The following is a 14,945-nucleotide window of genomic DNA, read 5'->3' on the forward strand; positions in this document are numbered from 1 at the left end:
ACAGATGGGCGAGCAAAGGCTCAGTCAGGAGGGGTGGGATTTGCTAACAGCTGCCCGAGCGCCTCCGAAAGAGACCTAACAGTTCAAGGACAGCTGTTTCGCGAATGCATCTACTACCGGATCGTAATCGCAACCTGCTGAGAAGATCTGGCGTAAAACTCAGCGGGGTGATGCATGGATTAGATTCCACGTCAAACTCTTTGCAGGGTTCGACGAGTGCGGTTTACCAGAGTTCCTATGCCTACTCCTAGTGTTAAAGCTAGGGTCCTAGCGTCTAATGCAAGGGTTATTGGATCTGATGGATCCTTAAGGATGTTTCTAGGGTATCAAAGGTGACTGACTGCGAGTGCAGGATTCGGGGAATAGTCAACGGTGGCAACGATAGGGCGATTATCATGACGAATCCATAGGTCATGAACTTTCAAGGCAAATGTTTATGCTCTATTAACCTTTTATGATAATTTCAAATTCACTCAATTTTTTAAATAAATAATAATATGTCAAGATATTTTTTTTAAAATATATATAGCCTAGGTAACTAAAGATTTGTTTTAGATTGATATTTATAATTTAAGCACGTTTAATCCATTTAGTATACGCGTTCTCTTATAAATTTATATTTTTAGTAATAAGGAACGAAAAGATTTTATAATTTATTGCCGCCGGATGTAATCATCGTCAAACAATGCCATTGGCGGTTTTTAAACCCACTAATCTTTTTAAGAAAATTTTATGTTCAAAAAAGGCTTCAATAATGAAGAATTAAGATCGTATTAGAAAAATCAAAACGACAGTGATTTTTAACTTTTAGTAATTACTATATGTATGTACCACTATCCTGAGTATTTCTGCCACGAAAGAGTTACCTGGGATAGACAATTTAAACTTTATTCAAGACTTAGGTCTCTAGGAGGATGGTGGCAATCACGTTCTTCTTATTCTTTAACCATTCAATACCGGGTGGACAGTTAGGTTATTCACTAAACTAAAGAAAATTAAATATAATTAATTTTAATTTTAAAAGTAAACATTCTGTGTCGTTTTTTTTTAAGACCGAAGACATACAGTACAGTTACAGGAGAATGCGAACTTTAAGTATTATTTTTCTTACGGCCATGGATTACTCGATCATTTAGCCAAATTCAGGTTATTCATTAACTTAACGTGAAAATTTGAGAATTGAATGAAGTTTCTTGAAGCACATTAGAAGCATTTCTAATTGCGTTAATTATTGAACGTCCTCACGGCCCACCTGGTATAAAGTGGCTACCTGTGCTTATACATCACAGTATGAATGGCCGCCACTCAACTTGAGACACGAAATCGAAGTCACAATTGTATTTTGTAACAGCTCTTCCACCCAAAGTGTAGTAGCTTTAATTGAGATTGTGAAGAGTGTCAGTTGGTGAAATATCATTAATTATTATTATTATTATTAACACTTTATTTCAGCTTTTTTTTTTTTAAAACCATAACATTTTGTTAGTAATAATTACTTATAATCTATGTTAGTAACTTAAAAAAAAAAAATCTAACACATAACTATCATTATATACATTTTATAATGGGTGGATTTTTTTGTTGCCACAGTTGCTCGTAGACATCAGTAGTGTCAAGGGCATAGCCAATCTACTCTCTGCTGATTTTATAGTGGACGCTTTTATTAGAATTATTAAAATTAATGCAATAAGTATGGAAAACTTCTGCCTTATTTCAATGGCTCCATATTATTTTCGTTTGAAGACTTAAATCATTAAGCATATTACATTCTATGTTGAAAATAGAGAGGAGCCTAGCCGTTTTCGTAATCAAATTTCAATAAAACATTTTTTAATAAACTTAAAACAACATAAATAAATTGTGTAAAGTTTTATTCGGCTTAAGTTATCAAATGGCAATAATATATCCGAGCATTCTAGCAACAAAACATGAGTACAACAAATTGACTATTTCAACGGCAATTCTCGTTTCCGCAGCAAATTTTTTTCAGCGTTCACCAGGCTGCCCGTGTCTTCATTGAGAGGCAGTCCGCGCGCAAAGGCTGAAATGAGGCCGAGTGCAGCCGCTGGTTTGTCTGCCGGTACCATGTGACCGGCCCCCCGAACCATTACTTCGGTGAGATTCGCAGCTACTCGGTAATAACTAATTTAAAAAAAAAATCGATTAATAGATTGCGTAAAACAAAACGTGCAAACCGCTAGAATGATTATTTTTGTAATTCATAGCTATAGTTCTGTTAATACTTTCAAAAACAAATTATTTATGGATAATTATTTTTATTGCATTAAATGAATGGATTTCTATAACACTACCTACCAATTATTAGTTTTTAAAATTAAAAAATATTTTATATTATATTTATACTTTTGTCGTTTAAATCAATAGCAATTGGTTTAACTGTGCAGTACCTAACTCAGTAGGTACCTACTAAAATAAATTATCAAGATCGGTTTTTTTTTGACAATAAATGTCATCGGTCACGGTCACCAATTTTTTAATTAGGTAAAGTACCAAAAAGTCAAAAACGCATAAATAAAAATGTTTGTATGTATGAATTGAAAACTATATTATTATTAGCGCGATATTTGACATAGGGTAAATGGTTGTACCAGCTATTGACAGCATAAAAATTACACTTCCTTAAAAACCTATACGCGCATGTATTTGTGTAAATTAAATTGTTTGCAGTGGAAAAAAGTAAATTAATTATATTTTTCGTTCGCGATTGATTTTACAAATGAAAACAGTATTCAGTGCTCAATTATTTATAACATTAGGAGCTGCGAAAAACGGTATAGTAACTTGACTAGGAATTAACCACGCTGGGCATTTTAAAATTACTGCGGCTTAGTTTAAGTATTCATTAAAAAAAAATTTTTGAAGGAAAATTTCCCTTTTCTAACTTGACCAACAGTCTTTACCTGCTTTTTTATAATAGTTTTACTGTTTTAATATCTTTCGACTATACTCCTTAACTCACCCAGCTAAATCACCGTCATGATACCAGGGTAACCGCTTTCCTTTTAAGAATTCCGTCGAACCAGAAAATGCCAGGTTATTGTAGGTGTTCACTGACGGGTGATAGGCCACGATGATGTCCAGATGTCCACTGTAATAAACAATTTTTCTTGTTAAACAAACAGCTGAGATCTTACTATAAGTAAGTAAGTACTTATAGTCTAATCGAAAAACTATTCAAGTAAGCCTAATTGTCTAATTTCGTATCATTCGTATTCGTATCAATTTAATTTCTTTTTTTAAGACTGGTGGTGATGAAGACTTCCTCTGCCCGAATGACTTTCTAGTTTCACCCGGACACGTGGGCGAACGCGGGCTTAGCGCTAAGGTCTTTATATACCTACCGTAGAGATTTTCTAAACAGCAATTTAAATCGCGATCATTTAGTCTTTTAAAACGAAAACAATAGCTAAATTAGAAACCCTATACTTACTTGTAAAGCATGACTTTATAATTCTCAAGCAGTTCTTCTAGCCACATTTTAGCAGTTCCCATGAAATCTGGCACCAGTTTCCTGTACACAACTCCTATAGAAGTGAAATTAGTGTTGCCAACGTGTAAAGAGCGCCTCACTTCGTCCCTTTGTATGAAATCCATGTACGCTCCGTCTAAACTGATCTCTTCTTGTAGATAGTTATAGAGATTAGACAAGCGCGAGTGTGATAGAAACAATGTCAGAAGATAGTTGTAGTACTGAAAAAAGACAATCATCGATATACTTCAAACAGGGTTACTATATACATAGTCGTAATTAGTATTACTTTTACGCTTTAAGCTTCCATACTTTTAACCCATGATTTTCGACGCTCCGACAACTTTACAGTTTTCGTGATTACGAATGATTGCAACGACATCCTTTTTTTTTTATGATTGAAGGATTACTGGTGGCCCGGAGGCCTTTCCAGTTTCACCAGGATAGGTGGGCGAGCAAAGGCTCAGCCAGGAGGGGTGGGATTTGCTAACAGCTACCCGAGCGCCTCCGAAGGAGACCTAACAGCTCAAGAGTAGCTGCTTCGCGAATGAATCTACTACCGGATCGGAATCGCGACCCGCTGAGAAGATCCGGCGAGAAACTCAGCGAGCTGATTCATGGGTTAGGTTGCACTGGGAACTCTTTGTCGAGTTCGACGAGTACGGTTACCGGGGTCCCTAAGCCTGCTCCTAGTGTTAGAGCTGAAGGCGTCTACAACGACATCCGTCGACTTTTGAATATTATGCAAACTAACGTCGAATTAAAAAAAAAAATCATAGTACAAAATTTCGTTTTAATTTTTTCCTACATCGTATGTCAAAATGTCCACAGCTAACGAACTCTGGATCATGACAAAAAATATGGTATATTTTAATAAATATCGTGTATGGTGTATTTTAATAAAAATCGACGATTAACTTTGATCAGCTGTCTATTAAGACTGTCTATTAAGACAGCTGATCAAAGTTAATCGTCGATTTCATTGGGACCCAGTGATATTTATGTGGAATACTCACAGCATAAGCTTTCAGCATCTCTCCGTTGTTGATAAACTGTGTTACAGCAGTTTCAAGGTGGTTCATAGAATCAGCGACTCTATCGTCCACGAGACCGACTTCGCGCACGAAGTGGCTGTATCTTTGAAGCGTTAGGGGATCTATGAAACCGTTGCCTATAGCTAGACCCTGTAAAGACGTGGTTAACATACATAGTTTATGGGTTTATATACGACAAAGGGAAGATATTCCACCGAGCGGGTGATATTTGCTCGATAGACCGACAATCCCAATATTGTTGTTCGGAACCTGTATATATACAAGCTTATATTGAAAATGCCGTAAGCGAGGTTCAGGCATCTGTCAATTATCTTGTATTGTATGACGGCTACCCGCCACAAGTTAATGAATTCTATTACCAGTAATGTTATCTTTTGCTTCGCATAACTTTCTTATACAGGAGGCGGGAAGTGATTTGGTTTAGTCCATAACAAAATACATAAATGTATAGTGAGGGGGCTTTTGGCGGACATTTTGCCGCCGCCTTTGCCGATTTTACTGGAGCTATTACAAAAATTCCTCTGACATTTTCCGATTCCATTGACTATAAAATAGTCAAATTTAGATAAGAATTCTTTATAAATAAATCTCTAACTTACGTTCAAATTAATAGGATCGTCTTCCTCTTTGTGCCATAATATCTGTACCCCCAAGGAAGGTATGTGTTTTCCCGCGTAAGATTCGCCGGCAATTGTAAGTGGCGCTTTCCTGAGTTCCGGGAATAATGTCAAGAATTGCTGCAGAGCAGTGTATAGGTTCTCACCGATCTGTAAAATTATTGTTATCTGTCAGAAAAATGTTCAGAAAGCAGAATCTAGTTTAAAGTGGTTATTGGAGCTCATAGACATCAAATCGTGATTACAGCCACTTAGCTTCAGATATAAGGTTTATATTTCAACAGTATATAAAATTTATTCAATTGTACAGCCCTGGAATGCATTATTTTTTCATGGGAGATATAGATAGGTGGTGATGGCTTCCAGGACAGATTTTATTTTTTAAAACAGCCCACTTGGTGTTATTGATCAATATCATCTATCAGGTGGGTCATTAGGACAAATTAGTGCAATAAAAGAATAATGTAAAAAATAGCCTTGGTCCTTACAGTTGTCTGATTAGTAGCATAACCTCTATCATCGTCCGTGAAACTAAACCCAGTTCCAACAGGGCTATCGATGAACAGAAGCGAATGATTCTTGCCCCATGAATACTTCATCTCTATAAAAGAATTATGGTTATTGAAGTATCCTCGCACAATTGTGTTAAAATACACCAGAAACTACTGTAGAGGCAGCGAAATTTTCATGTAAATCTAATGTTCAAATAAGTGGATATTTATTCTGAATTTAGGTGGTCAAATGATAGCTCCTGAAGCCAACAAACGAAGCAATATCATCAGTCAACGTGTAATTACAGAAACGCACCCGAAAAGTTGGAATGGAATTTTAAAAAATACGAGGTGTAAAAGGGTGTTTTTTAAAATGGTGTAAAAAGGTCACCAATAAAAAAAGGTGTTTTTTAAAATAAGAATCTTTTTTATCCTCTAAGCTCTAACGAAAGGAAAGCGACAGGGAAGCAATAAGGTAGCGTTTGCTTTGAAAAAAAAAACTTAATTACAAAATAAATCTGGGAATAGGGACTTTCTAAGTTCTGACCTTCTAAGTGATTATCCTCAGTAACAAAAAACGGTCCGAGCTCTGTAAAAAGTCCATAAAGCGATGAAGCACCGGGACCTCCTTGCAACCATATTATCCAAGGAGTTTCTTCAATGGGCTTTCCTGACACAGGGAAGTACCAGAACCAAAGGTTTGCATTGTACTCTTTGTTGACCTTAAAAATAATAAATATAATAATATACAATATTTTCAACCAAACTGGCCTTTGTAGATTTAATTAGCTTGAACAACTACGGTAGTTACCGGTATCAAACGTAATGAAAAACCATCGTTAGCACTAGTAAAAAACACATGTCTGCATCTAATCAACTTTAATGTTGTTCACTGCTACTGTTAGTGCTTTAATGCGTTATTACAAGTGCAGACTGACGACACAGTTTTCTGACTAGTGTGCTATGTTACGTTATATTGTTCATGTAATCTAAAATAACAATATATCTTCTATCTTCTTCTTCTTCTATATATATATATAAATGAATTGCTGTTCGTTAGTCTCGCGAAAACTCGAGAACGGCTGGACCGATTTGGCTAATTTTGGTCTTTAATTACTTATGGAAGTCCAGAGAAGGTTTAGATAAATGTGAAAATGCTCGGAATTAAATAAAAATAACAATTTTGTTTTCCCTTTGATGTGTCCCCCGTCGGACGGATTCCTTTTGTTTGTTTTAAGTTAATTTTATACAAAAGTTTAGGTCTTTTATTTATCGATTAAGGCACTACGAAGTTTACCGGGTCAGCTGGTAAGTATTAAAATATTTTTGTAAAATAATCTGATGCTACCGTCAGATATCCTGCGTAGCTCTCCATGTCTGGTAATAAATAATCGGCGTCAACGGCTGCCGCTTCCCTGCCTTCCTTAAGTTTCTTCTGTTCGATAAACGGAGTCAGGAGTAAGGGATCGCCGGCATCGAATGTGGCTCGTCCTCTACCAACTTTGTAAGTTCTTTCCATGAAGGATATGATCGGTTCTGGGGCCTCGCCCGGAGGAAGTTCGGGGAGAACGGAGTCCTCGCCCGTTAACGCTTGTTGAGCGCATCTAATGAACAACGCACAAAGGAATGGTTTTAGAAAACACAACTCACATTCTCTTCACTTGGCGCAGAAAATCAATATTTGAAATTCATCGATAGTATAGAGTGGAGAAGAATAGATTTTTTCGTCTACCTACACCGAAAGTTCGGTTTTCCTCCTTCTGTACAGGGAAGAAGGTCTAACTTTTCCTCCCTGGGTACTGACAAGTGCGCATGCGCGTTAGTGTCTACGTCTGCTCTCACGCACCTAAAATTCGCCGCCATTGTTGTGTTCGGGTAATTCGCAATATTGTGTTTAGTGTAAAAGTGAAATAAACAAAACGAAATAAAATTTAATAATGAACTATTAAACAAAGATGAGTTCATCAGACAGTTCTTATTCAATTAGTAGTAGTTTATTTAAAAATAAAAAAACAGTTAAATTGTTTTTTTATGAGTGGAGGGGCTGCGCCCCCCCAACCCCCTGCCAGTTCTTCGCCCCTGGACCCCACCGGGGCTTCGCACCTGGACCCCGGCTCGGTATTCCACGGGTGCTAAGTTTTTTACAATGTCGAACTTTCGGCCTGGTAGGAGAAAAAATAGTACGTGCAGCGCGGGAAAAAAGTAGGACATCTCATCCCGCGTGTTTGCCTGTCGCGCATTTTACACGCGGGAGGAAATGTCCTACTTTTCTCCCTTGGTATGTAATATACTATTGTCATAGATAGGTAGTTTTGTTCACAGTATTAAAGCTCATAGACGCCGCGAGAACTTCGCTGCTCACGATTAGTCTCAAAGTTAAAGCCTCAGTTGCATTGGGATATCGTAATTCTACTCATCAGTGCCATCGACCTGTGCACTACAAGACAATGGTTAAGGACGCTTCACAAACACTGCTACTAATGACGAATGTCTTAAAATGCTAATGGTGTTTCAACTTAAGAATAAGCATCCATATTAACTTCATCTTACGTATTAATTATACACATTTAACCGACCATTCACTACAATTCTATTGAATTTTCAGATTTCATTTCTCTAATACAGAATTGAATTTTGTATTTGGAGATGTGAACTGCGCATTTTACACAAAATTGTCGCTAATCTAGTAATCATGAAAACAAAAGCATTAAAAAAAATCTCTTCTTATTATTATAATTTTAAAAGCACAGAAAAAATATTTCTGGATCGCAAGGAATGCTGTGTCCGATATGTGGTTCTCACCAAAGCAGTCGTGGGAAAAAATCATAATTAATTAACTGAACTGGCTCGCGGAGAATCCTGTTTGTATCTACCTGCTATATCATGATTTATTGAAATACGTGCTATCAGTTATGTAAGGTTGTATAATTTTTGTTGATAGCTGTAAGGTGTAGTAAGAATGCACAGTTAGGTCACACGATGCTGTCGTTGCTGCCGCTAAGCAGCTATACGCCGGTTTTTTTTATAATTGAAGTATTACTGGTGGCACGAAGGCCTTTCCAGTTTCACCAGGACAGGTGGACGAGCAAGACTCAGCCTGGAGGGGTGGGATTTGCTAACAACTGCCCGAGCGCCTCCGAACAAGGCCTAACAACTCAAGACCAGCTGCTTCGCGAATGAATCTACTACCGGATTGGATTCGCGACCCACTGAGAAGATCCGGCGAGAAACTCAGCGGGTTGATACACAGGTTAGTTTGCACAGTTACCGGGATCCCTAAGCCTGCTCCTGGTTTTAGAGCTGAAGGCGTCTAATGCAAGAGCTATCGGATCTGATGGATCCGTAAGGACGTGAATACGCCAGCTTGCAAGACGGGACGGCCGATGTTCCATAACAACAGACTTCGGTCTCATAACTCGAAGTCGGTGACACCATTCACGAGTCTATGGGATCTTGTAGCCATTTAAAATAAGGCGGGCCGTCAGGTTCCATCCAAATAAACCAATAAAACAGCTAGGACCACAATCCGATGATGACTTTGATGATGATCCCAGAAGTAATGCCGTAAAAGGTTAACTGTATTCAAAAATTTACCAATTCGAGTATTCATTTAAAATTAACATTACTCGTTTGAGGATCACTACAGATACTATGTCGTGAGGTATGTGTTGGATGTTTCAGTCGGCATTTTTTTTTTTTTTAAACAAATTGTGTTGTCAATAAAATTCGTTTTTAAATGTATATATTTTTTAAGTAATATAATTTTTTTTTTTTTTTTTTTGTTAAATTGGCTACGAAAGCGTGTTTATTGTTTTTCAAACATTTTTTTTTAAATATTTAACAATGATAATTCCATAGTAAGAGGAAATAGTTATCATATCCTAGGAAAGTAGCGGAGGCATACACGCCTAGGCGTACAAGACACCGATGTGTTTTTTTGCTGTTAATTCTGAAAATCCTGATAAGTGTGCTTAGTGCGATTTTTTTAACTTTCTCGATAGCGTTAAAGTTAGCTCATATTTGTATGGAATGGGATCTTTGCCTACGTTTGCCGTTAGGGGCACTGTTCCAACTGTTTTACTGGTGGTAGGACCTCTTGTGAGTCCGCACGGGTAGGTACCACCACCCCGCCTATTTCTGCCGTGAAGCAGTAATGCGTTTCGGTTTGAAGGGTTGGGCAGCCGTTGTAACTATACTGAGACCTTAGAACTTATATCTCAAGGTGGGTGGCGCATTTACGTTGTGGATTTCTATGGGCTCCAGTAACCACTTAACACCAGGTGGACTGTGAGCTCGTCCACCCATATAAGCAATAAAAAAAAAAATAGTACGATTTTTTTAACGTTCTCGATAGCGTTAAAGTTAGCTCATATTTGTATGGAATGGGATCTTTGCCAACGTTTGCCGTTAGGGGCACTGTTCCAACTGCATACAAAATTAGGTTAGCTTTTACACTGTCGAGAACGTCAAAAAACTGGCACTAAGCACACAGGATAATTGGACAATTTTATTAATTTATATTGGCATCGGTCCTTGAAAAGTATGCCTAGTTTCAAATCAATCCGACCTTTCGAAAACCACGTTCAAAGATTCCGTTATTGTGTGCAAGGTAATTTATTAAGCAAAGAAGATTAATATGAAAATTACTCAGAACTAGGATGTTCTCACGATCGAACTAGTTGCGCTATTGGTTCACGCAATACATTCACTTCACTTTAGGTTCTTCAATTATTATGTAGTTAAAATGATTTGAATTCGTTTTGCAGCAATTTTGAGATTTTATTGAATACTTGTCGCAAAAAATACTTGACGCAAACATATAAATAAACACCTTACACCTAATAAATCACATTTAATAAATTCTCAAATTTAGCGCAGGTACTAAAAATGGCCAATCCTTGAATATAATAAACCTTTAAAATAGTTTTGAATAAAATGTGGCATGTAAGATTCTATGTAAACAATAAGTTCGTTCATTGAAATTTTCTTGGGTTCTAGCGAGATAAAATCTGAATTTTTTAAGTTCATGCATTACATACATACTCTAAAATGTTTAAAAACCAAAATATTAGTCACAAGGTAGAAATTAGAACTAATTTCTTTTTTATTGCTCATACGGACTGTTATACCCATGGCATGCGTGAGCCTTCTATGTGATCAACTTATGGATGTTTCAAATCGTCATTAATGTATGAGTTTTTTTATTAACTATTTAGTTTAGTTAGTTATTAAATCATTCTGATTAAATAGTAAAGTAATTGAAATTATTAAATTTGATAAACATAACTGAAAATCCGCATTAGTATTTTTAATTGTCATGAAATCTCCGTGGTTGTTTTTGAAAGCAGAACAATTAACGAATATGCTTCTAAAATCTTCGTTTGATGGAAAAAGTTCATTTTTCACTTGGTCATAAATGCGAAACAAAATTCGAAAACGAAAAAAAAAACAATTTTGAGTTTTTACTTACATTAAAAGCAGGAAGGTAATGAGGAGGTTCATATCACAGATCAGTATGGAATGGTCCAGCCAGCGTGCTCCACTGATGCGGAATGGATCCGGTGTCCTAGCGACGGGAACCTTGTATAGTCACCCGGCTTCGATGTGCACTTGCGCCTTGAACTTGGATTTATCTCAATCTAAACTACGGGGTGTCCCTTTTTATTTTGTTTACAAATTTTATTTCCTTGTTTTTACTTTCAGTTTCTGCAACTTACCTAACTTTATATAATACAATTCAGACCCAAAAAAATGACTTTATTTTTTAATAATTTAGTTTTAAACTTTCGAAATTTTCATTGCTTTAGAACTCTTTATAAGCTAGTACATATTTGTTAGTGGTTTTTTTTTGTTCGCTTTTTCGTAGGTTTTCTCTAGTGGTTAAAATTAATAAAAATAAACTTGTGGTGTTGTACTGCTTTTGTTTTTTTCCCATTAACACAGTCTAAAGTATCGAATGCTTCACAGTTTTAAACAAATCCATGTAAAAAATTTAACATTTTATTTTTTAATTTATAGCAGTAATCATATTGTTTTTTCAAATTTCCCCGTTAACGGCGGCCACAGACAAGACACAAATATGCGCGTTATTTTGTGATAAATCACAATATTATCTGCAGGAATAGGACATGCTGTATAAAAGCGGCGAACAGGTATAGGATACCAATGACCTGTTTAGCATAATGACGCTCCCACGCTCCGGCATTCGCGATAGATTCTTGCACGCTCTCATATGTGATTTGCTCTATATTTAGGATGCTCGTAGTAAAACAAACATTGATGCGATACATTTCGTTGCGTGATCGCAATTTTTAATTGCCTACTAAGTTCATCTTGATACCTTCGGACTGATAACTGAAATTCCCACGATCATAAAACCGCTCTCGGATCGAATGAGGATTTTTTTGTTGTTGTTGTATGGGTATAAACGATTTTAAGTACGATACGAGTTTCGCTGAGATTAATGATACAGAATATTAGTGGCGCCGATCGTTTTTTTTTTTATACTTTTTTTCTTATGAGTGATGGGCGAACGAGCTGTGATCTCACTTAGAGTGAAGCGTTTACTTGTGACTATAAACATTAAAACATGATTCTGAGCGCCCAATTTCAGTGATAAATTAGAAGCTAAAATTTCAATTTTATTTATTAACTAGCCTTTGCCCGCGACTTCGTCCGCGTGGAATAGTTACTTTGGCATAACGCGAAAATTTTACCCGCCTCCGTAAATTATTACCTAGAAAGTGAAAATATTTTTGAATAATAGAATGTTAAAGAGTTATTTAAGGTACCAAAATCACGTGTTTTAACCAACTTCAAAAGAGACTCTCATACATTAGACATATACAGATACAGAGAAGACTCTCATACATTACTTTAACGAAACTTTAATCGATTCCGCAGCGCACGCAGTGGAAGCTCTCAAAAGGGATTAAAACCCCGATTTTGAAGCATTCTTTATTGGTGCTCCGCTTGCATTGGCCTTAGCGTGATGTTATATAGCCTATAGCCTTCCTCGATAAATGGGCTATCTAACACTGAAAGATTTTTTTAAATCGGACCAGTAGTTTCTGAGATTAGCGCGCTTAAACAAACAAACTCTTCAGCTTTATAATATTAGTATAGATTGCAAAGATAGGTAAGCAAACACATAGCTTACTTTGTATTCAGTGGTAAACGGAACTCGTAGATATCACAACTTGAAAGCCGTGATTCACCTTGAGACATCATCTCGAAGCCTCAATTTTACTGTATAATGGCTGTCCCGTCCCATCTTTCAGAAAAAAAGCTTGACTGCTTTATTACTGATTACTGACAGAAATACGCTGAATAGATAAATCCCATCCATTCTGATCCTCCTTATCTTTTTTTCTTATTCCTTTAAATTTATAAAACTGGAAAGAGGTAAATATTGGTGAGGCTCCATCAAGAGGACTGGAACTAATTCTTATAAACATGACATTACCTTAAGCCTATCGATAAGTAGTTAGAAACAAACAAACTATCGATTATTGGGCGGTTCGTAGCAGCTTCCTTATGTCCCTGGCATAGCTGATGTCGGCCAATAAAAAACCGTTAAGTCTTGCGTCCTGAGGGTTCCGGGTGCAAGTTGTACATAAAGCCGTGCCACTTCCAGAACTAATGTTATTCGTGTATTTTGCGTATAAATAAATTATAAATAACTCTGAACAAATCACGCACGGTTATTCGACCCCAAATCAGGATTCAATGGGTTATGGGTTTTTTTATTTTTGTTTAGATGCTATCAGCTATTATTTTTTTTTAGGTAGGTAGACGAACGAGCTCAAAGCCCACCTGGTGCTAAGTGGTTACTGGAGCCCATAGACATCCACAACGTAAATGCGCCACCCACCTTGAGATACAAGTTCTAAGGTCCCAAGTATAGTTACAACGGCTGCCCCACCCTTCAAACCGAAACGCATTACGGCTTTACGGCAGAAATAGGCAGGGTGGTGGTACCTACCCACGCGAACTCACAAGAGGTTCTACCACCAGTAATTACGCAAATTATAATTTTGCAGGTTTGATTTTTATTACAGGATGTTATTCATTCACCGCGGAAGTCAATCGTGAACATTTGTTGAGTACGTATTTCATTAGAAAAATTGGTACGCGCCTGGGATTCGAACACCGGTGCATCGCTCAACACGAATGCACTGGACGTCTTTATCCTTTAAGCCACGACGACTTAAAACCAGCCACTGACATACATACTGATATACGTTTAAATAATTGCCCAGAAACATAGAGAACAAATAGCCCTGTTCCTCACACGAACGTTTGCACGATGTGGGAATCGAACCCACGACCCTCGGCGCAAAAGTTAGGAGACCTAACTACTGAACCGCCACCATATGTCACACCGAAGCTTGAGATTTTTGTGAGTCACTTTCGCCGCAGACCCTATTATTTTGATACTAATGATACTCATATGTCTACCTATTTTCGAGAAAAGGTCTCTAATCTCGTAGAAATTGATAAACTCACGGAAAAATGATCGTACGAAGGCTTGGTTTCATTTCTATTTGAACCCTAAAAACTTGTAAAAAACGCTTTAAAATACCAATGGTTTCATGATGAAGTTCATTGACCTTTAAACTATCTTATAAGAGGACTAGTCTGTAAATTATATCTAAATCTATAATTTTATTACTTACTGTCTAAGAATGTTTGTGCTAACCGGTTGCATTAATTTGTTATTCGGCCTCAATGAAGATTCTCCGCGTCTACAATAAAATGTCCTGAACGTGGATATCAGCATTTTCAACTTTTAAGCAAACTACTAATTTAATTTTTAACGAAGCAAAGTTAGCTATTTAGTTATAAAGTTAAATAGATCGTTAAAAATTACGGACCTCTTGTGAGTCCGCGCGGGTAGGTACCATCACCCTGTCTATTTCAGCCGTGAAGCAGAAATGCGTTTCGGTTTGAAGGGCGGGGCAGCCGTTGTATTGTTACAAGTGAGACCTATTAGTCCGAGAGCTGGTACCAATTTTTGGGTAGGTATTTGAGGCAAGCTGAAAACTTGTCACATACATCTCCTATTATATTCCAACACGGAATTGCAGACCTGGTTGGTGAGTAGCGGGGCTACTCAGCTTGCCTCAAATACCTACCCAAAAATTGGTGCCAGCTCTCCTACTATATACAATAATAGACAATAAGGTGTTGGTTTTTGTCTGATTTTATTTCAAAGTATTTTATTACTAAAATCACCAATGGTTTTCCATTTAAACCAAATATAGTATTTATTTATGTATACTAGTAAGTG

General features: G+C 36.9%; 1 protein-coding gene across 1 annotated transcript; it reads right to left on the reverse strand.

Annotated features, from left to right (window-relative positions):
* Positions 1 to 1,854: 1,854 nt before the first annotated feature.
* Positions 1,855 to 11,372, reverse strand: LOC114246037 (venom serine carboxypeptidase). Its single transcript, XM_028178414.2, has 9 exons — positions 11,124 to 11,372; positions 7,002 to 7,257; positions 6,201 to 6,375; positions 5,651 to 5,763; positions 5,145 to 5,312; positions 4,507 to 4,674; positions 3,452 to 3,711; positions 2,981 to 3,109; positions 1,855 to 2,142 (listed from the first exon to the last, which is right to left on the reverse strand). Exons 1-9 carry the CDS (start codon positions 11,153 to 11,155, stop codon positions 1,947 to 1,949), a joined length of 1,497 nt encoding a protein of 498 aa, XP_028034215.2. The 5' UTR covers positions 11,156 to 11,372; the 3' UTR covers positions 1,855 to 1,946.
* Between the last annotated feature and the right edge of the window lie 3,573 nt (positions 11,373 to 14,945).

Source organism: Bombyx mandarina, chromosome 04, assembly GCF_030267445.1.
Source record: "Bombyx mandarina strain Sakado chromosome 04, ASM3026744v2".
Lineage (NCBI taxonomy): Eukaryota > Metazoa > Arthropoda > Insecta > Lepidoptera > Bombycidae > Bombyx > Bombyx mandarina.